Raw genomic sequence first — 23,621 nt, forward strand, 5'->3', positions numbered from 1 at the left:
GCCACACTCAAGGGGCCAAAAAGCCGCATGTGGCTCAAGAGCCACAATTTGCCGACCACGGGTAGGTGATCAGAGTAACTGCCTCGGCATAATAACTGTATGGGACATTTGTGAGGACTTCCTCAGGCAAAAGGCAGAAATAATACGTATCCCAACTCCCAGAATATCTGTTTCTGGGATTGGTTTATACCTTTATGCTCAAAAAGCGTTTTCACTGGCTTGGATTCACTACTTGCCATCTGCTTTCTAAGCATTCACTGCTGAATGAAAGGGGAAAGTAAAAGGGGAGGGGGAGGAGAAGGAGGGAGCTAGAAAAACAAGAGGAAACAGCTGGGGAGCTGGGTTGGGGCTGTGCTTATGTAAGATCAGTGAAACAAAGTTAGCAGAGGGACAGGGTCAGGCCTTGGGGGTAGAGAGTTAATTCTGTCAACTAGTTGAGTAGGGCCTTGCTTTGTTAAAGAGACTGAAGTTACTTCAAAGGAAAAATCCAGATGTTCTGAATCTGACCGTTTTCCCTGTGTACCATCCTAAATTGTTTATCGAGTCAAAATCTATCCTGCCCTCTAAGAATTCTGGTCCTCTTTCTTCAGGTCCAGCAAAGAGCTTGATGCCACTGCTCAGGCAACCAAAGGTGAAATGCTTCTAGTAGTGGCGCTTTATTGACAGCCTGAGGAGGAAATGCTAAGTTCAGTTGTCCCCCATAGAGCTTACCTGCTTTTATGGCAGGATCCAAGGACCAGAACTTGAGGCAGCTTCTCAGAGACTTCTCAGGGTCAAGAAACATCTTTACAGGAGTTAATTCCCTCTCTTGGAGCCTTAGCCAGCATTTATGCTGTCTTGGCCTGTGTCCCATCTCTTGGCATTGCTTTCCAGAATGGAGCAGACTTCCTAAAGCTTAGTCTAGGTCAGTGGTTCTCAACCTTTCTAATGCCGCGACCCTTGAATACAGTTCCTCATGTTGTGGTGACCCCCCCCCCCCACCATAAAATTATGTTCGTTGCTACTTCATAACTAATTTTGCTACTGTTATGAATCATAATATAAATATCTGTGTTTTCCGATGGTCTTAGGCGACCCTGCTAGCAGTTCTCAACCTGTGGGTTGCGACCCACAGGTTGAGAACTGCTGCTGTAGAGCCTAAGACCATCGGAAAACACATATTTACATTACGATTCATTAACAGTAGCAAAATTACAGTTATGAAGTAGCAACGAAAGTAATTTTATGGTTGGGGGTCACCACAACATTAGGAACTATATTCAAGGGTCGAGGCATTAGAAAGGTTGAGAACCACTGGTAGGTAGTCTGGTGATACCACCCCAGTGTCTTAGGTCACCACGCTCCCTTCCCTCACTCAGATTCCTCAACACAGGTTTCAGTAGTTATTGTTCCCTTCAACTGAGGAATGGAGGGATCCTCAGTTGAAAATCAGATTTACCCAATGAAGCTTTAAAAAAATCTAAGCCAATGAAAGGGAGAGGAAGGAGTATCAGAAAAACAGAGCCATAAAAGCTGTATATATTAATATGCTAACTCTTTGGAGCCTTATGAGAAACAAAATCCTTTTCGAACTCTGAACTATCCCCAAATTTGATATGAAGACATTGAATAGCTGTTTCTATTGGAGTTTGGGTAAAGAGTATTCACTTGATATATCTATGGTTTTGCTCTGCCCCTACACTTCACAAGAGCATTTACAAGTAGCAATTTAAAAAAATTTTTTTTGCAAATGAATAGCATTTCTCTGGTAATGTAGATGGATAGCACAATACTGGTTAGTGTCATTATATCCCTCTTAACTAGTGGAATATATTTGAGTTGGAGGCTATAGCTACTGTAAAACGCTTTACTTCTATACCAGAATAACTTTATACAAGGATTTAAGTTATTTTTGGCAATTAGCATGAGTTTTGTTTTTGTTTTTTATTTCAGAGGAGGGAGAGAGAGATAGAAACATCAGTGATGAGAATCATTGATCAGCTGCCTCCTACACCCCTGCAACATGGGCATGTGCTGTTGGGGATTGAACCTGGCTGGGATCCTTCAGTCTGTAGGCCAACGCTCTATCCACTGAGCCAAACCAGCTAGGGCAAACTGAGCTAAGCTTTGTAGTTGGGTTCAGACCCACCAAGTTTGAGTGACGTTTTAAGTATCAACTTTTTTTTTTTCCAAGTTCAGCCTTTACCCTGGTCTTGGGGCATCTGAGGGCAGGGAGGAACAGGTGTCCAAAGGAGAAATGTTGGTGCCTGAGAGTATGTTTTCCAGTTGTATTGAATTTCTTACTTGGTGTATTTTTGACCTTAGTTTCTTTCCTGCTTGTGTCCTCTATACTATTTTGCTTACTATTTAGGAGCTGTAAAATGTCAGTATTTCTAAACAAATGCTTTGTGGATGAAACTGATAGGCTTAGCATTGATTTTTGGCAGCTTCTTTCAAGAAGTGTTAAGGTGATAAATATGTTTCCATGGCATTGGACTTGTTTTTGGTATATTGGGTGTGCGCCCTTCTTAGAAACAGTAGAGTATCGAAGAACCCTCAACTACCAATTTAGCTAGGAAAATGGGTAGATTAGTTCCCTGTTTTTTTCTCTGTGACTATTTTCCAGCTCTCAAGGAACTTAATAGTTATTGGGGGAAGGGGGAGATCTTTATTGTTTCCCCTTCCTCACCTTCACAGTTAAAACAAAAATAACTGGTGATGCCACTTTAGGTGGTATAATTGAAACAAAAAACAACTTCTGACCACATGGGCCACAGACATTTGGATTAAGCCCTTAAGTGTGTTTATGGAGCTTGGGGTAGAGTGGAGGGGGTGGGAAGAGTACTTCTGCATTCCTCTCAGGGATATTTGGTTGTTTTTGTTTGGAGGAGAGGACTTTCCCTTTGGTCTGGTGTAGAGTGTGCTTCCTTTTCTCAATTGCATTGAGGCTGGAAATGGAGGATAACAGTCTTCTCTGGTCACTTTTTTGGTATTTCTAAATATTGCAGTCTTGGTTTTTACTAGATTTGTGAATTGTCAGTCATCGCTTTTTTCACGAGTTAGTCCATTAACTTGCTAGTTTGAAGCTTCTTCTAACTAGATCTTCTCTACTGAAAGTTTGGATTTGATTTGTTTTTGGTTTGTTGAGCGGTCTAATGTGGGGACAGGTAATGAAGCAGAGATGCTTTCTATTCCTAGGATTATAAATCTAATCCTAACCCTTAATGTACTCATAGGATTTAAAAGTCCTCTCAAATATAGGAAGGAAATATCCTGTTGCTTCTTAATGTTTGTTAAAAATTGTCTTTAGAAAAGCTAATCTTAATAGGCATCTTCCTTTGTCATGTGTCATTAGCCTTTTAGCCACTTACCTTAGGGCTCTTTGAAGGAGAAAGGGATAGAGCATGAGGAAAAACTTGTCACTTTCAAAGGAAGAGGAATAGCCCTGGCCAGCATGCTAAGTGGTTAGAGCACAGGCCTGCACATGAGGGTCTGAGGTTCGATTCCCAGGCAACGGTGTCAAGGACACATACCTGGGTTGCAGGTCTGATCCCTGCTCCCCATTTTGGTGGAAGGCAACCAATTCATGTGTCTGTCACATAAAAGTTCTTCTTCCCCCTCTCCCACTTTCTAAAATCAATGGAAAAAATATCCTCGATCCTTGGGTGAGGATTTTTAAAAGAAAGGAATAATTAATTGGCTCTTATGCAGCTGTTAATGGGGAACCACTCAATAACACCAATAAAAACATTTACTGAGCTTCTGTTACATTCTAGGAAAAACTCTTAAGCATTTTACATGTTCTTATTTAATCCACAAATCACCCGTATAAGATAAGTATTTACTTTGTCCTCATTTTCCAGATGATGAAACTGAGGCCTTGAAAGGTTGACAGGTTATACAAGCTGGGGTAGGGGGATAAGGATGGGAAAGAGGAGAGGGAAGGGAATCCTGAGATTTGGGTGAATAGGCACAGTGTATTTTTTGCTTAGGCACCAAACATTTTAGCTACTTGTCATATCTGAGGGTAATATTTATTCACTCACTGAACATTGTTTACAATAATCAAGGTAAATTTACTGTCTTGAGACATCCCTAGTCTCTTTCCCCCCATCCCTAGTCTTTTTACTGGACCCCAGTATGGTCTGTGGAGGGGCTCATTTTGTTTGTGATGAAGGATATTGTCTGTCCTAAGGATAAGCAGAAATGCCCCTTCTAAAATACAGTCTTTAATCTTACTGGTTTCATTATATTCCTCAAAACAGTTGGAGCTGATTGTTTTTGCAAAATTGTTCTTAGGTTTAAAACTTCATCTTAATTTAATAGGTGGTTAGATTTCCTTTTTAAGGAAGGATTTGAGGAGCAAGCAGGAATTCTGGTTTCACCTATGGATACAGATAAAATTAGCCATTTTCCTTAAGAAAAGTGTGTTACTTCTGAATCCCAGTCTTCTATAATGAGAACTGGACTATTTTCACTTGACCTCTACTTCCTGTTAGTGGGAAACCCCTCTCCAGCCATGCTGTGAGAAACGTTGATGGAGAAAGCTTTCTAGATCCCAGGATAAGGTATTCAAGAGAGTCCAGCAATACTGTCATTAGAATAATGGTCTTCATTAAATACTAATTTTCACAATCTTGAAGCTAACTTTCACCAGTTTGAAAGGCAGCCAAGTAAGAGAGGCTATAGAGGGGAGGAGGAAACGAGATGAATTCCAGAGGCCAGAAAGAAGCCCATCTTCTTTACTGAATGAAAATGAAAGAACATGTAATGTCCAAGATCAGAGCAAAAAGGTCTTTAATTAATTCCTTAGGTATCTCAATTCCCTCCCTATCTTGCATGCATACATAAACTTTAGGCTTCCTGATTTCTTTTTCTTTCCAAAGGAGACTAATGGACATTTATAGGAGACAAGGGACATGGGAGCAGTTTAGCTGAGGGTATGTATCAGAAACTTCATTTTCTGTCCACTCCTGTCTTAGGCTGACTGGTTCCTGGATCTGTTTACCTGCTTCTGCTACTAATCCAAACTGCAGAACTCATTCCTCCCTGAGGCCTTCAAGCAGTTAACCAATTGTGTATTTATGGGAAAAGTTGGAGATGGTGACCTTGATTAGAATGTGTCTGGAGAGGATGATAGGAGACAGTTGGTTATGAAAGATGTTGAAGTCTTGAATAGTGAGAAATTTTTTGTAAACCAGAGTTTATAGAAATATCACTGATACAGCCTGCCCCCTCAATTCCTGCCACAGGAGACTTTTTGGACTGGAGACACTTGTTTAATAGCTTGCCTATTCTCAATAGCTACCTCTATGTGAGGAAAGGATAGAAAATGTTCAGACATCATCATACAATACCAGTAGCAGTGACGCCTACACGGAAGACTTGGAACTGCAAACAGATGCTGGGGTCACCTCAGTGACATCTGACGCTGTCCAACCAGAAGTTCGATTTTTGTTTTGAGGGGCGAGGAAGCTGACTGCACTAAAGGATTAAAATAATTTCTTGACTGTAGTTTCTCACTTGTTTTTATTTTTGGCGGGAGAGGTGGTGGTGGGGTAGAATTTCACATCCTATCTGGAGTTAAGGGAAGGTGGGGAAGCTCAGCCCTTCACCCAAGAATAACCCAGTTATGACATCTCGCGTGGGAAGTGTTTCCTTCAGCACTGGGAGGATTTGAGGCTGCACCCCAGTGGGATTCCCTGCTTGAGTTGGGAGGCCACTCAGAGCTAGATGCATATCACAGCGCGAGTGCGGAGGATTTAGCTCGCTGAGAATGGAACACCGGAGGGGAGCCTCAGTGGAAGGGGCTTCCCCGAATTTGGAGGCGGAGAGTGTGCTATGCATAAGGGACTGGAGAGCCGGGTGGCCCCGGTGGCTGAGCCTTCCGTTGAGGGTCTGAGGTACGCAACACTGCTGGACACCGTGTCTGAGTCACGGGCGGCGGCCCAGCGGTGCCCAGACAGCCAGCGCCAGACCCTGGTGTCCTCCATCTTCTCTCCTGAGCTCCCCCTGCTCCAGCTGCCGGAGCCACGGACCGCAGCACCACACACCCCCGCGGGGGGGGACGCCGCGCCCCATCCCCGCCCCCGGCCCCACCCCAGCCCCCCCGCGGGGGCTCTGACCCCACCGCCCGCAGGCACTGGTTGAGCTCCCAGGCGGCGAGCCGGCAGCGGGGACGCCCGGGAGGGGTCGGGGCAGCTGGGGGCGGCGGCCGCCGGGTCGGGGCTCCCCCCCCGCCCGCGCTCGCCGCGGCGGTGGTGCGTCCCGGAGGTTACCGGAAGTGGCCGCGCTCGGCGCTGCCATGTTGAGGAGCCGCCGCTGCCGCTGCCGCCGCCGCCGCCGCCGCTTTGTTGTCGCCTCCTCCGGCTGAGGAGGCTCCCCGAGCGGGGGGGAGTGGGGAGGAGGGGGGTCGGCTGCCACAGCCATGGAGGCCAACTGGACCACGTTCCTGTTCCAGGTAGTGGGGGCCCTCCCGGGGGGTACGGGGGGGACAGGGGGGCCGGGCCCCAGGCTGGCGGGCGGGCGCTCCTCCCCTCCCTCCCGGCTCCGCGCTCCGGCCCGGCCTTAATCCCCCTTTGTTTTTTTGCCCGCCCGCCCGGCGGAGCGGGGCTGCTGAGGTGAAAGGAGGCGGCCTCAGGGGTGCGGGGGAGAGAGCAGGCCTCGGGGTGAACCCCGGCCCCCCCCCCCCCCAGCACACTCACGCACACGCACACACCCTACCCTCCCGCCCCGAAGGGGAAGGGAGGAGGCCGGTCGCTGTCACCACCCGCGGCCCAGAGAAAGGAGGGCGCCGGGCCGCTGCATAGCGCGGGCCGCTTGGCCACTGCGCGCCGGGCCGGGCCGCACCGTGGGGTGAAGGCGGTCCCCAGGTTCTACTCTAAGTCATGTTTCCACACACACACACACACACACACACACACACACACACATACACACATATACACACCCCCACACTTCATCTTTCGCTCGCTCTCCTTTTTTCTTTTTCAGCTCCCTGTTCTCTTTTTGTGTATGGTGACTTTCTGACCCCCCCAATCCCCACGAATAGCGGGTATCCCGGGGTTCCCCGCCACTCCCCTTTCCCGCCGCCCCACCTCGTGTTTATCCAGTTGGGGGGTGTTGTGTGTATGCCTTCCTCAAACTTTTTCACTGGATTTACATGTTTTCTTTACCAAGCCTCGGCCGAGTTTGGCAGTTGACACCCTCTCCCTCTGTCCAGCTCTGCCGCCGTCCCGTTCTACCAGGGGAATCCCCGGCCGGGCCGGGCGGGGACGGTGAGGGCCGGGACTCTGGAGTCCAGACCTCCTCCCGGAGCGCTTTTCTCTCTTCGTTCCATCTCGGACGTTTCCTCCAATCAAGTGGGGGAGACAGAAAGTGGAGAGAGCAAACAAAGTCCGCTTACAAAGCCCCCGATGAGTCATTCTTTGGGGTGTTGATCGTCATTTTTTGCAAGAAACTTCCAAGTGACTGTAGCCCATACGTTGGCAAGCCTCTTGCCAGCCCACTTTAGGTGGGGGACCCCTGTTTGGAAGATTTGGGCTGGAACTTATATTTTTCTTGCTTCGTTTCTATTTGCAAACGAAACACTTAGTGGGCAGTAGTGCTGAGCTCACGGAGAAACTTGGGAACCGGAGGAGGTTAGGAAGCTCGTCACTTTAAGTGCGTTCTTCCCGCCTCTCAGAGTTATTTTCCTACTTTGAATAACTTAGTGAAATCCCAAATGCTCTTGAGACCTTTTGGAACTAACCAGGAACGGATGCAAAAATTTTAGAAACTTCTCCCAGCCACTGGACCCGTCTCAGTAGAGCTAATATAGAACATTTGAGAACTCAAACATTACCTATTGTGTAGTGCTGCTTGATTATTTTAAGACATGTAGTCTTTCAAATGTGAGTAGTTTGATTTTTAAGTAGTTGTTGAAATAAATTCAGGCTTCTTAAAATTGAAGATACTCAAAATTAAGGGACTCACAAAATTCCCCCACTTTCTTATTCTTATCTAGTATTGTTTTATCCGAGCTTGATAATTGTGTTAAATGAACTTAAAAATGCATTGGAAAATAATTGACATATAACTAGCTGCCTTCCAGGTTGGTGTAAAGGTGGCAAATGCCTTCTGTAGGAAAAGCTTCCAAATGATCACTTTAAAATGTGGGATTAATAGGCTATTGAAGTGATTTTAATGTGAGGAATGAATTAAATTTACCATATTAAACATTCTGTCTATAAACTTAATGGAGATTGAAACATAACAGGAGTTCTGTATGTAAAGGAAAAACCCATAACTATCTGTTGGAAAACTAGTTGAAAAATTGTTTGGAATATTTTCATTATTCTTTTCCTGGATAAAGCAAATGCCAAGCATTTATTATTTATAAACTGTTTAATTCGATTTTATATTATTTAATTTTTTTCAGCTATTAAAATCATTTTTTCCACCTGATGGAGAAGTGTGAAAGCTCATATTTGATCCTGGGCTTGGCAATGTGTGCAGTGAAAATTGTTGGAAAACTTATAATTTAGAGCTGAGGACAGTTGGATGGGTAAAGAAAATATTTCAGTCTTTTCTATGGAAAGGTATGAATATTATGGAAAGGTATGAACAGACTAAGTTCCAGTTTTAAGTAATTTTCACTGGGAAAATGGAGACTTAAACTCTCTTGTTTTGTTTCCTGGAGCAGACTATTGAAATTTATAGTTTAAAACAATTGAATACATGCTTGCTTTCCAGATAACCTGGTGGAAAGTGAAAGCCATACTTATTAAAATGTTTGATGGATGATTCTTCTAACAGGACATTCAAGATATGACTCACTGATGCTAATTTGTTTCAGTACAAAATCTTTTACCCTCTGGCACTGGAGATTTCATGGTGCCATATCCTACCACCTGGGTGATGAAATAACATTTCTGTTTTGTTTTTTTGCCAGTCCCAGAAAAAGGAAGGCTTGGGAGGGTTTAAAAAGCCTTGCAACTTTGATATGATGATATTAGCAAAATAAAAGTCTACCCAGAAGTTATGCATATATTTTAAATCACTTAACTAAAGTCAGTGGTGGTTATTTCACTATCTCCCCCCGCCAGAGAACAAGTTGGGGGAAATCCACTTCCCCTCTTAGAAGGCTTCATGTAGAAGTATGGGGATCCTAGGAATCCTCAGAGAGAGAGATTCCCATAGTTGTTGAGGCATTCTACAGCATTTCACCCAAGAAGCAGGGACCTGGTGTGACCCTCTTGTGAGAGTGAGCTACAGCAATGCTGTAAAAATACTTTATGTTGCCACAGACGTCTGAATTGGTGAAATGGCAGTAAGTGCTTTTAGTACTCCATCAAACTAATGGTTGTTTAGAATTGAAAAATGCCTCTAAACACTGTAAGTCTGAACTTTGCCCAGAAGATTTGCATTCCCTATTATCTGATCTGTTGCCTTTGAAATTGTATATCTTGAGCTATCTTCAGCTATTAACTGTTTGTATACTGTATGGAAAGTTGGGTATCCTACAGCCAGGTTGGAAAAGGGTAAGTTTAGTGTTCAGATTCTTTAGTTTCTACTAATGTCATCAGGGTAAACACTGACATTTACACGAGCTCCATAGGTTAAAAGTGGACTATAATTCAGTATGATTGCTAAGTCCAAAAAGATACTCATAAGTAAATACACAATTTCTATGAACAATTCTAGGACTCAAAAGGGAGATTCAAGCAAAATTATTAAATTGAAATTGGTACCTTTGGATACCATACCTCCCAATGATTGGGGGGAGCCTGGAGCTTAGCTGTTGTGCTGCCATCAAGTAATTAAATATGGAGCAATGATAGATGTTCTTACCCGTCAGGGGAGGAGCTCTGTGTGAGTGTGTGTGTCTTTCTCTTTTCTTCCCCTCCTTAATCAAGTTAACTGTTGGACTAGTGGTTATACAATGAGAAGGGTAAATAAGTGTTTAGAGTATCTAAGATGATGGGATGGGCTCCTCCTAGGATGTTGTATGCTTAAAGTATTTGGAACTATTAACCTCTGAGTGCATGTATCCGTTTAGGATTACCAAACTCCAGCATAGGGGCTTGGGCTCACTGTAAGAGTTTCAAAAATAATGTTGGTAAAGTACAACATATTAGGAAGAACTATTTCAGGAATTTTTTTCCATCATTTCCTAAATGTTTATCAGGATGGAGGTATGGAGAATTTTGAAAGAATCAAAACCAAGAGAATAATTAGTCATAAATACCAAGAACCTGATCTGTGATGAAATTTTGGTTTCAGTGCAGCTAAAGTAAATTTCCAGACAATGGCGGGTCCCCAGTTTTGGAGTGCAGAAGCACATTTTAACAGAGAATGTCTAATACTTGAACAAAACCTACAACTTTTGGAAGAAGATCAAAATGAAAGCAATTCTAATTATTTATAGTTTGTTTTCTCTTAGTCTGTCTTTGAGAGCTTAGGGTTTGAAAAACTAGTGTTGCTAAAGGATGCAGACTTCTATGAACTGAGAAATAACTGACAGGTGTTTTGCTGTGGGCTATCTTCACAGATGCCTTCCAGGTTGATTAATAGCAGGTTTCATTTCAACCAAATCTTTTAGTAGAATTAGGTGAAAATTTAAAAAGTAAACTTAAATAGTATATGTATTCAGAGAATTAGATTCCTTTTATCACCTAGCAACAGCCTCCTTTCTCAATCACTAAGAGTTTTCTGATTGAAAGGGAGAGACATAATGCCTTTCTTTTTCTAGGTAACAGACAAGTAGATGATTAAGAGAGAGGGAGAGAGAAACTATGTGTGTGTTTTGTGCATTACTATGGTAAGGTACTGTTAAATATGTCTGGAGTGTAATTTTTTTGACAAGTTGTTTAAACTTGGTTCCAGCACTGACAGACTAATGCAAACTAATTTCATCAGCTGGTGTGTCCCTTATGAACCAGGGTGGTGTGTAGTTTAGTCAGCTGTTTGAAAGCAAGATCACTGTCAGCAACTTAGTGGCCAAAGTTTTGGGTCTGCACAGTGATTTTAATGTTTTCTATTGGGAGCTCTTCAGAGTAACTAGGTGGTTGCTGGATCTCTGCTGTAGAAAGTTGCTTACAGGCTCTTTGATTGTTTCTTCTGGTCTATTGTTTGGAGCATGTTGAATTTTGAAGGTCATTGTGAGAGGCTGAGTTTCTGAAGTGTAAATGTTTGGTTTTAGACCCATGAAGGCTCTCATCACCAACAGCAGGCAGCACAAAACAGCTTGCTGCCCCTCCTGAGCTCTGCTGTGGAGCCCCCTGATCAGAAACCATTACTTCCAATACCAATAACTCAGAAACCTCAGGCTGCACCAGAAACATTAAAGGATGCCATTGGAATTAAAAAAGAAAAACCCAAAACTTCATTTGTGTGCACTTACTGCAGTAAAGCTTTCAGGGACAGCTATCACCTGAGGCGCCACGAGTCCTGCCACACAGGGATCAAGTTGGTGTCCCGGGCAAAGAAAACCCCCACTACAGTGGTTCCTCTTATCTCCACCATCGCTGGGGACAGCAGCCGAACTTCGCTGGTCTCAACCATTGCAGGCATCTTGTCAACAGTCACTACATCTTCCTCGGGCACCAACCCCAGCAGCAGTGCCAGCACCACAGCTATGCCTGTGACCCAGTCTGTCAAGAAACCAAGTAAGCCTGTCAAGAAAAACCATGCTTGTGAGATGTGTGGGAAGGCCTTCCGCGATGTGTACCACCTCAATCGGCACAAGCTCTCCCACTCAGATGAAAAGCCCTTCGAGTGTCCTATTTGTAATCAGCGCTTCAAGAGGAAGGACCGGATGACTTACCATGTGAGGTCTCATGAAGGAGGCATCACCAAACCCTATACTTGCAGTGTTTGTGGGAAAGGCTTCTCGAGGTACTGCATTTTGCTTTGCTTTTTTTCATTATGGTATTCAGTGAACTTCAGTTTCTGTGTGCTCTAGATGTTTATGTGAGAATAGATGTGGGTAGGCCTGTGCTATTAGAGGAGATTGGTGATAGATAAAGTATTACACCTCCAGGTCTAATTTCAGTTTGGTGTGGTTGACAAGTGGTGACATAGTGATTAACTTATTTCATTTAAGAAGTACCTGAATGGACGCAGGCCTTCATTTGGCACATTGATACTTCTTATCACTGAAAAACCACCAGATTCCAATTCAGTTGGGTGACTAGACATGAGGTTCACTGTCTGCGTAAATCAAAGAAACTTAATTTCTGGAAGTTGGGATGACCTTGGATACGCTCAATAAAACTTTCAGGAGAATGTTTTTCTATTTTTCTGTGCTTACTAACATTTCACTAATTTTCATTTTTAAAGGCTTTAAAAATAAAAAATGTACTTAGTAGTAGCTGCTTCTGGCAAGTATTAGGACTAAAACTTTGGGTATTTTGTAATTGTAAAGAATCAAGATCTAATATGATTTGATGTTGACTAGGAGAGAAAACAGGTAAAACTTTTGTTTCTGGTAAGAGAGGTAAGGAGGCTTGCATCGGGGAGTTGTTAATTCTGCTAGCTTTCTTTAAAATGTCTCCCACCCAAATCTGCCAAGTATGTAAACATCACAGTAAGTAGTATTTTTCTATGTGTGTTCCATTATATCTTCTGTTGAAACTCTCTCTTTCACAGGCCTGACCATTTAAGCTGTCACGTAAAACATGTCCATTCAACAGAAAGACCCTTCAAATGCCAAGTAAGAGTTAAAATGACTTATCCTTAGTGTAGCACTTAATGCACATTATCCAGAAGGTCTGAGCCAATCAAATCTCACCGTTCTTGAATAGTCTTAAAAATCACTGACTTGAGTAAATGTGATCCATTTGAATTCTAGTTTTATAAAATATAAATGACAGCTTCTATTTCTGTGGGGCAAGATCACTTGAAAATGTAAATGTGTTGTTTTTGTTAAGCTACATTTCTCTTTCCTTGGGCAACAGCATTTATTGTTACAAGAAAAAAATTATAGTCTTGCAGAGGTTGTGTATTGAAATGAATAAATGAATGAAGTGCTTTAAACTAATTTCTGGGTTGATGGTTGAGGTCGTTTTAACTGTAGTAGAAGAAAGTATGATTTTTCCTCAAAGTTATCACTTATTGGATTTGTGTCAGCTATTGCCAAATTGGAGCATTTTCTAGTTGTTTGAAAATCTATTCGTGTTAATGATTGTATTCAGCATGAATTGTGATAATGAAAAGATTAAGAATCTTGCTAAATTAAATTACTGTTTTAGGTATCAGTAATTCTAATTGGTTGTTGGAAGTTTTTTTGTGTTCCTTTCCATTAAATTTGTTAATGACTGATTTTATTAAACAAATTATTTGAATTCTAAGAAATGTCCAGTTGGAGAAAGGAAGCTAGTATAATTTTGAGTGAGTGTCTTCTATGTGCAAGACCTTGGGTCAGGCTCTTAATCCACCAGTAATTTTGTGAGGTAGGTATTATTATCATTTTACAGATAAAGAAATTCAGATAGGTTCACTGACGTGCTCCATGTTACACTGTTTAGTGAATTGGGGAGCTGGATTTAAATCCAGGTTTAACTGATTCTCATGCTCACATCTTCTCACTACTCTATGTTGATATTTTTTCTTCCCTTAAAATGTAAGGGTCTAAAATTCACCAAGTGTTTATGAGTCTGGGTAACACATACAATTAAAATTCAACTAACTCAGCTTGCTGATATGGGTAGGGTAATGCCTAGAATATAACGTACTTTTAAATGAGTAGAACAGGATAGTCTATATTTAAAAAAAGTTTTCCTCCCTCATGCAGACGTGCACTGCTGCCTTTGCCACCAAAGACAGACTGCGGACACACATGGTACGCCACGAAGGCAAGGTATCCTGTAACATCTGTGGGAAGCTCCTGAGCGCAGCATACATCACCAGCCACTTAAAGACGCATGGGCAGAGCCAAAGTATCAACTGTAATACATGTAAACAAGGCATCACTAAAAGTAAGTGATGCTTCAAATTGTATTTCTTTTAGATTGATGAAATCTAGATGTTATGATGTATCGAAGGTATTTTTGCTGTATTCTCAAGACTGTATTATTGTTCACCTTACATGTTTCCTGCTATTATTAAAGTGTGCAAACATGCAATAATGAAGAGTGTATATTAGTATTGGAAATATACATCATACGCATGTGTACAAGCAGCACTGATTTTGCTTTCAATCCTGTGCTTATCTAATAACACCCACGTTAGAAGAGCATAATTTCTCTCAGCTATTTTTCAATGTGTCCCTTCTTCTTTGGTGTTTGAATAAAAAGCTCTAGTATATTAAAATTGTGGCAGCAAAAGCCACACTAGGAAGTTGTGTCATATTGAGGCAATTTTAATTGTTTTTATTTACCGTTAGGAAGATTCTCAAGCATCAGTGGCTCCTAACTCCTGATTGTATTAATAACATGTCCTTAATAACCTTAAAGATGAAAACAGTGTTAATTAGTTTGCTTTTCAAACCCAAATCTGTAGAGAAATGGGATAGCAAATCCATTTTAAGGGTTAAGTGCTTTGCTTACCTTAAATTCAGAGTTGAAGATAGAATATTCCAGAGACTTGTGGATAAAATTTAATATTTTCATTTATCCAGGCTTTTTCTTTAAGATCTCCTGAACTATCAGAAAAAAGTATTTGCCTAATTCTATTCTGTTATATATTCTACTACTTTATGTATTCTGTTATATATGTACTCTATGCAGCAGAAAACATCAAATTCTCAAAATAGGTGGACAGAAGTGAATAGGAAAGAACACTTAATGTGTTTTATTCTCATCCATTTTTGCTTCTTTGTAAGTACATTTGCTTATTTGTAAGTACATGTAAGTATCTAGCATGTCATTCTTTTTTAACTTTATAAAAAATTTACTTTTTGCCCTAACCGGTTTGGCTCAGTGGATAGAGCGTCAGCCTGCGGACTGAAAGGTCCCGGGTTCGATTCCGGTCAAGGGCATGTACCTTGGTTGCGGGCACATCCCCAGTGGGAGGTGTGCAGGAAGCAGCTGATCGATGTTTCTCTCTCTTCGATGTTTCTAGCTCTCTATCCCTCTCCCTTCCTCTCTGTGAAATATCAATAAAATATATTTAAAAAAAAAATTTACTTTTAGTGTACCTCACTGTGGTCAAGTAACCAAGTATTTTAAGGTATTTTAATGAGCATTAATTAGTCCATGATAATATTACCCAAGTTCCATTCTAAAACTTGCTTTTTAATATAGCAAAACATTTTTTTCTCTTTTATATTGGTTTTCTCGAGCTCTCCAGTGTTTTTATTCATTATCTATTTTGACCAATATAGTTATAAGCAGCAAAAAAGATGCACTGTAGTAAAAAACTATCAAGTCAAATGACAAACATCATAGAGGCATAAAGAGTCAAAGTATCTAAGTTTTAGATTTTGAAAAAATAGCCACACTTTTTCAAGGTAAATGTAGTGTTTCTGGTTTGTCTTTGGAGTAGCATGTATGAATGAAGAGACCAGCAACCAGAAGCAGCAGCAGCAGCAGCAACAGCAACAGCAACAACACGTGACAAGCTGGCCGGGGAAACAGGTAGAGACACTGAGACTGTGGGAAGAAGCTGTCAAAGCAAGAAAGAAAGGTAAGAAAGATGAGGCGTCTAGTGCTCAAAGTATGTCTAGAGAAGTATTTTCATCCAGTATGCCAAGTGATCAAAGTAAAGAAGTCATAGCTTAGAGAGTCCAGCTTTATGAAAATATTAGATGCTGGGACGTATAAGTTATTGGCAACAAAGCTTTCAAGCTTTCAGATAAGTTTTTTACTAGGAAATAAAAATTCCCACTATTTCTTAAGTTCTTTCTTTTTGTTTACTTTTTGTTACAAATCTAGAATCAAGTTTGGTCCTTGGCTGTGTATGCTCAGAGTCTATTTAAAAAATACGTATTTTTATTGATTTCAGAGAGGGAGAGAGTTAGAAACATCAGTGGTGAAAGAGAATCATTGATTGGCTACCTCCTGCATGTCCCCTACTGGGGGATTGAGCCTGCATGTGCCCTGACTGGGAATTGAACCAAGATCTTCTGGTTCATAGGTCAACGCTCAACCACTGAGCCACACTGGCTGGGCTGGTCACAGTCCATTTTTATGTCAACCTCCATGCATTAGGGAGCTCCCTTTTTTTCTAAAATATCCCCACTTACAGAAGTAGATGAAATATCCTTATGTGTATATAAATTCATTTTCTTACAGCAATGCTATTTTCTGCTGGTTAGTGTTCTTTCTGTATTGTTTTATTTATTATATGTTTCAGACTCTATAATGCTGATGTCTTTTCTCTTGGTCTCACCCTTAGTGTCATTCAGTCTGTTGGGGCTGGCATTGGCTTAACATGTATGTACTTCAGTTGTTAGAGACATTGCTGTAATTGAGAATGGTCTGCTTTTCTCTTAGATATGTCTAAGAATCATTTGAAATATCCATTTTTAACACAGCTTTTTAACGTACCAGTTGTTGGTTTGACTTCTGGACTATTGTGCAGCCATTTCAAGTAAATCATTTTGTCAGCGTACCATCAGCCACAGGACAGATTCCTAAATTCCCACCCTTACCATGTCTTACCGTTTTATTTTAAATTCATGAGGAATCTTCTGCATGTGGGCTCCTCTGTAATTCCTTTGCTGTGTAGTTTCTTCCATCCTTTGCTTTCATGTGGTGTGGCTGTTCCCTTCCTCAGATCCCCTCTAAACACTCTGTACTTGGATAAAGATAAAAGGAATAGCATCGTTTTCATACATCTACTGGCATTGGAGGAAAAGAATGCAGCAGTCCAGATAGGCTTTCCACCCTTCCTCAGGTGCTGCTTGTTCTTGTCTCCCAATTGAAGATTTGTCATTACTTTGATAAAATGTTTTGTGGGGGGAGTTTGGGGGGAGAAGGGACAGAAAAATGTATATGTGTGTATATGCTATGATAATAGCATAGTAGGTTGAAAGCATATTATGAAGACTGTTTTACTTAGAGAAGGATGAAAGTGTTTTAAGTCATAGAAAAGGACACTATTAGATAAAAAGAAAACATGGGGAGGAGGTGGGGAGATGGCAGATGGGAGAGTAAAAACTCCTTCTTTGGTGAAAACAGGACAATATCCTTAGCAATGGTACCATCACCTCAAAAGTGAGTTTGTTTTCTCTTTCTCTTTCTTTCTTTCTGCACTCTTCTATTTGGTATTGTATTTCAGTTTGCTTGCATAATAAGACTCAATTGTTTAGCTCATCTTCTGACCTCCATGAAACAGAATGTGATTGTATTCCCATTTGTATCATGAATCTCTCTGGAAATGACCACCAATGTTAGAAACTTCTGTATTCATGTTAGTAAAGTCACATTTTGGGGGAGAGACTCCTGACATGAAAACTTAAACTTGAATCAGCATATCCTTTTTCAATATTGGGCTTAAATAATGTTCCCAAACTTGGAAGACAGGTCATCATCTTTGCGGATTTCTCAGGTTCCATCTAAATCTATTAGATTTCCTGGGAAATCATTTTTTAAAAAGCTCCCTAAATTATTGTGATCATGGCCCAGATTTAGGAATTCCTGATACGGTGTACAGAAGTATGCCAGAGTTACATCATACTGATCAAGGAAGGGCTGCTCATTGACTCAAGGGTCTACCTGAGGTTATTTGACCCACTTGAGAAATGTGTGCAGACCTCCATCTTTAGTCTCATATACATTTTTTTTCTCCATTTTGACAGCCAAATCACAGCCAGCCCACTGCTCTGTCTTCTTACTACTCTTTTGTGACACACCAGCAGGTGGTGCTGAATTTTGTTGAGGGGTGGGGGTGTCATCTTTGAAGGAAGTTTTTTTTTGTTTTGTTAATATATTTTATTGATTTTTTACAGAGAGGAAGGGAGAGGGATAGAGAGTTAGAAACATCAATGAGAGAGAAACATCGATCAGCTGCCTCCTGCACACCTCCCACTGGGGATGTGCCCGCAACCAAGGTACATGCCCTTGACCGGAATCGAACCTGGGACCTTTCAGTCCGCAGGCTGACGCTCTATCCACTGAGCCAAACCGGTTTCGGCAAGGAAGTTTTTTTTAAGCTTTTGCTGGATAACAAGGACCAGGTCCCCCTAATTCACTGCAGGGTCTTCTTGCCTGGCTAAGTCCTCCCTGGTATGGTTGTTGGTGTGTATAATATGTATAGTTAAATGACTCTAGGCCAGCGTTGGGCAAACTATGGCCCGCGGGCCGGATCCGGCTGTTCTATCCGGTTCTCTTGCTCTCCCCTCCGCTCCTTTACTTTGAATTTATATTAGTTCACACAAACACTCCATCCATGCTTTTGTTCCGGCCCTCCGGTCCAGTTTAAGAACCCATTGTGGCCCTCGAGTCAAAAAAGTTTGCCCACCCCTGTTCTAGGCGTAAAGTAGGTGATTATGTCATTTAACTAAAATGATTTTTCTAAGACTGTTTATCAATCTCTACTTCTGGATTTTTAAAACCTTAACAGAATGTCGCTTCACCTCTGAGAAGGCTTAAGAGTAAATATAGCATTGAGGACACACACTTCCCTCTGCTAGGTACAATGTGCCTTATGAGAAGATTTTTCTGATTAACAGTTACTGTGTAACCACTGGCCCAGCACTGTATAAACAGCTCTTGTTGCCTGGCCTGCTGGTGGTTGGCTCTTCCCAAGAAAGTCTTTAGAACTCAGAGGAAGGGCATGAAGTGATAATGAGAATACTTTAGCCATCCTTGATCTCTCTGAACCACCTCCCCCCAGTGCCTTACAGAAATTAACTCATCTTCCCAGTATCACTGTGAGGTAGGTAAGTAAATCTAAACTTTAAATCACAACTGCCAGGGTTAAACAAGTTGCCTAAGTCAGTTCTTGAGGGAGGTATAGCATCAGAAAAGAGATTTGCACATGCTGGGATTCCTGGTCCCCAGTCTGGTGCTCAGAAGGATCCTTCCTTCCTATTGACTACTTGATAGAAATACAATTTAATTTATTAAATGTTTGTTCTTTTTAATTAAAAGAAGTTGATTCAAATGCTGTTAGTGAATTTTGTTCACTGTTTTGAGAATCTAAAGGCCCTTTTGTCTTCTTATTTTAGAAGCTGCTAACCTGTGCCAAACCTCTACGGCTGCTACGACACCTGTGACTCTCACTACTCCATTCAATATAACGTCCTCTGTGTCGTCTGGGACTATGTCAAACCCAGTCACAGTGGCAGCTGCAATGAGCATGAGAAGTCCAGTAAATGTTTCAAGTGCAGTTAACATAACCAGCCCAATGAACATAGGGCACCCTGTAACTATAACCAGTCCATTATCCATGACCTCTCCTTTAACACTCACTACCCCAGTCAACCTCCCCACTCCTGTCACTGCTCCAGTGAATATAGCACACCCTGTCACAATCACATCTCCAATGAACCTGCCCACGCCTATGACGTTAGCCGCCCCTCTCAATATAGCAATGAGGCCTGTAGAGAGCATGCCTTTCTTACCCCAAGCTTTGCCTACGTCACCACCTTGGTAAACAGTATTATAAAATCAAAATATGGTTTAAAGTAAATATTTACCAGCAACTTTTAGTAAAGTAAAAAGTAAACCATGAAATTGGGAGATTTTATTACATTAGTTAGTAATAGTGTAGTGGCATTTTTCTCCAATTTGGCTGGGATTGTTCAAAGTAGGGTGTATGTATAACTTATCACTGGACCACTTTAGTTTAATCAGAAATTCCTTTTAGCTGACAGCATTGCTTAAACAGGATAGTAGTTGACAAGATGAAATGCCAGAATTAAAAAACCAATCATAAAAAAGCAAAACTCATTTCAAAATTTAAAAACAGCATTAGTCTCTAATTCCAATAAATCATTTTATTCTAAACACTAGGAGAATTCTTCTCTCACTATAACGTGGATGGCTTATTTTAACCTGAAGTTCTAAATCCACGGATTGAGAGCTAGTGTAGAATTGTCTGTGTTTATTGTTTTTATGAGTAAAACATGCATTGTCATAATAAAATGCATTTCAGAGAATATGCATTTTACCTTTGGGAATATGTTAATTTCAGGCAGCATTCCCTATGGGAAAGGTGATACCAGCTCTGATATGCAAAGCATATGATAATTTATCATTCTAACTTCAACATTTAATAGGGATTGTGACCTGATATTTGGAGATGTAAATATTGCTAAGCGTATTAATCCTGATGGAATATAGCACTGTAGTTGACTTTTTAAAAAAATTAAAAAACAAAAAACAAAAAAAAACAACCAAAATATACAAATTGTGTTTTGGTAAGAAAAGGCCGCAACCGACAGAGGAGAAGTCAAGCGTGCGGACAGGCAGACTCCTAACAAATGGAGGCCAATGGGACTCCTATTCAGGAGCCAAGGAATACTTTGGGACATTTAAAATTATTGCTTTAAATTGGAAGACGCTGGAGGCACTGGGATGTGATATGCCCCTCTCTCCCAATCAGAGCCTGTTGATGTTACAACAGGGAAAGATATGTTAGTTGCTCACTAGAGTTTATGTCTTATATTAAATTGTATACAGTTTTTATTCTAACCACTAACTAGGTAGTATGCCCCTTCAGAACAAGCAGAGTGTATTTTTTTTCAGTTCTCCTTTCATTTCTTAATCAAGTTATTGTGCAGATTTATTCAACTTTGTAAATATGGACATCACTTTTTTTTTTTTTTTCCTTTGAGAAAACACTTGTATCAGCTTTGTGGTGTTTTCAGGGAGACAGCTAGCTGTCTGCATTCCCTGTAGAAACCAGCGATGATTGTGCACATTGAGACATGTGCTTTCTATTAGCAGAATATTTTATCTCTGTACATAAAGTAGAAACCAAAAGCGAGGGAAACAGATACACCATCATGCCACACGTTAATGTTTTTAAAGCATTGTGTTTTAAAAAGAGTTATTAAAACCAAGACGCTGTGATTTTTATTTTAAGTTGCAATATGTTTGGGTTTCTTTTCCTTTTCTTAATCTTGCAGTTAAGAGAAATGGAAATTAGTGTGGTAATCTTGCAGAATGTTTTCAGGACTATCAAACTGGATGACTTCCGTTTATACCCCGCTGTGTCAGTTCAAGCATCAAAATAACTTGTATCTAAGGCCGACTTCCTACATCAGGGATAGGTATCTGTGTGTCATTCATTATACAAACAGTTCGAGGGGGTTGAACTACATAGTAAAAAGTAAAATAAATAGTACTTAGTGTAAAATAATTTTATAAATGATCTTTTGTACTTTAGGACATTAAATTGTACAACTTTTGTATATATAAAAGCTTAGGAACTTTCTGTTTAGCAGGAAGGCAACACATTCCTACACTTTTAATGTATATGTTTGTTATAATGTCCATGTAAACATGCCCTATGTTTGTGCCTTTTAATTAGTTTGTCTCAATAAACAAAATGTAGAGAAAATATGTAGCTATGACTTTGTTATAACTGTTCCTATCCACAGTACAAAAATGGTTTGTTTTTAATATGTAGAGCATTATGTGTGGACTACTGGAAGGACTCGTAGGGAAGGTCCAGGCATGGCCCTACTGAGGCTTGGACTGGGCAGGTGGTGGCCACATTTGGAGGAAGCCCACATTTCCTGGCATGCAGCCCCAGGACCAGGTTCTGGGTCTGCCTGCTGGGAGGGACCTGTCATCTGATGAGGCTGGTAATCACGATCCTCCATGACTCAAAACAGCCCAGGCTTCCTCCACAGTGGCCCGAGGAGCAGTACTCAGTGGGGGCAGGTGTGGACCCTACCCCCAGGCTAGAGTGTGGTTGTCAGAACCCTGAAAATATTAATTCTTTTTAAAAATTTTTTAAAAAGATATATACTAGAAATGATTGTTTTATCAATTCATTGTATAATAAACAGGAATGAGACTTCATTGTATGACTTCAGTTAAAATGCTATTTTGTATGCATTCTTTATTCACTTAAGAAGCTTGTCCGCAATAATAAAACCAAGTTGTGTCTTCTTTTGGGAGGGAGAGAGTTAGCAGGATGGGGTTGGCGTGGGCCACTGAAAGGGGATCTAGTAGGTTGTATGGTGAAATTCTCCTGTGTCTTGGAACTGGAATTGAGTTTTGATGCTGATGAACTGATTTAACCAAGTGTTGAAGGCACAACGGCCACCGCTCTACGAAAAAGAGATTTTGTTTTTTCCTTCTGGTTGTAACCTGGTTGAGAGCTTCCCCTTTATCAGATTAGCAGCTAAACAGTTGTATTAGATAATCCTCAAATCTGACAGCCTGTTATGCTCTAGGGCTCGCTGCTTGGCCTGCATTTGCCTTTTATTGTGTATTCATTTCCCTCCTAAGGTGTGCTCCTAAATGAAGGTTTCTTTGTAAGCAGATGATGATTTTTCCTGTCAATACCAGCACTGTATTACTAACATGCAAAATACTGCAGATTTATTTTGACAAATTAAAGTTAACCAGTCACAAATGTTATGATGGATTGCTTAATACCTCAGAAGCTTCACCAATTCACTGATGATAGAGAAAATTTTCAAGCACTGCTTCTCCATGTGTACACATGACTGAGTTGGTCTAGAGAGAGAGGGAGGTACTGTCAGGCTGGTTGGTATTGGATACCATGGGAGGGTGGAAATGCACCAGGCTGACTGCAGGAGAAGTACCCCTGCCAATCAGCTTGAGTAAAATCCCAGGAAGCCAGGCCTTGAGGCGTCCCCTGACCTACCCAAAAGAGAAGATGGGCTTAAAACATTTAAGCTCCAGAACCCAGTTTTGTTTTTTTTTAAATATATTTTATTGATTTTTTACAGAGAGGAAGGGAGAGGGGATAGAGAGTTAGAAACATCGATCAGCTGCCTCCTGCACACCCCCTTCTGGGGATGTGCCCACAACCAAGGTACGTGCCCTTGGCCGGTATCGAACCTGGGACCTTTCAGTCCGTAGGCTGACACTCTATCCACTGAACCAAACCAGTTAGGGCCAGAACCCAGTTTCTTAAAGGGGCTTTAGGCTGGGTCCTCAATCCATTTGTGTTTAACTAAATCCATAATTTTCTACTGAGTACCAATAATATGTCAGGAACTATTAAGTACTAACGGGCATGTAAAGGTGATGAAGACAGGGAGGCTGTTGAGAGAGATGACAAGTACCCAAGTGAGAGTATCACCAGACAGCAAATCGAGATGGATTGATCTGTCACATCATTTAATGAAAAAGTTTTGGATACCTACATCTGTTTTATACAGAATTGAAGCTTCCCAAACTTGCTCTGATAATTGCTTTCCTCTCTTTATTGAGTTAGTGAAAACAGCTGGAGGAAGTGTTCCTGCTGTTGCTTTTGTCTGGGAACAGGAAGTGTTATTTCACCGAGTTGCTAGTTAATCTTCCCAGTCCTGGCTGTCCAGGTGTCCTTGCTCTTCCCTAGGGGCCCTGTAGTTTGGTCCTCTCTGGAGAGACCTGGGTTTGGGAAACAGATGGGATAGTGGAAGTTTTTTTCTGTAGTATCCTTAAGGTTTGTTGGACTAAAAGGCAGTCCAGGGCGTTCATGGGATGGTAATCACTTTCCCCTCCCTGCCCTAATAAATCTGGCCCTCAGTCCTGCACTCTTTCCGTTTCCTTCTTAAAGAGTGTTGTAGCCTGAAAGAATACCATTTG

At 41.3% G+C, this 23,621-nt stretch overlaps 1 protein-coding gene across 5 annotated transcripts; it reads left to right on the plus strand.

Moving 5' to 3' along the window:
* The first annotated feature begins 5,687 nt into the window (after positions 1 to 5,687).
* Positions 5,688 to 22,442, plus strand: VEZF1 (vascular endothelial zinc finger 1). Of its 5 annotated transcripts, none has more exons than XM_080681045.1 (7): positions 6,256 to 6,439; positions 11,162 to 11,856; positions 12,610 to 12,673; positions 13,736 to 13,937; positions 15,445 to 15,585; positions 16,678 to 16,797; positions 19,073 to 20,207. In XM_080681045.1, exons 1-6 carry the CDS (start codon positions 6,407 to 6,409, stop codon positions 16,686 to 16,688), a joined length of 1,146 nt encoding a protein of 381 aa, XP_080537171.1. In that variant the 5' UTR covers positions 6,256 to 6,406; the 3' UTR covers positions 16,689 to 16,797; positions 19,073 to 20,207. The 5 variants fall into 5 exon arrangements, with proteins under 5 accessions (XP_080537173.1, XP_080537170.1, XP_080537171.1 ...); XM_080681046.1 differs by having other exon boundaries at positions 13,754 to 13,937; XM_080681047.1 differs by lacking the exons at positions 6,256 to 6,439; positions 16,678 to 16,797 and adding an exon at positions 5,688 to 5,882 and having other exon boundaries at positions 13,754 to 13,937; positions 19,073 to 22,442.
* The last annotated feature ends 1,179 nt before the right edge of the window (positions 22,443 to 23,621 follow it).

The sequence above is a fragment of the Plecotus auritus genome (genome assembly GCF_963455305.1).
Source record: "Plecotus auritus genome assembly, chromosome: 7".
NCBI classification, from domain to species: domain Eukaryota; kingdom Metazoa; phylum Chordata; class Mammalia; order Chiroptera; family Vespertilionidae; genus Plecotus; species Plecotus auritus.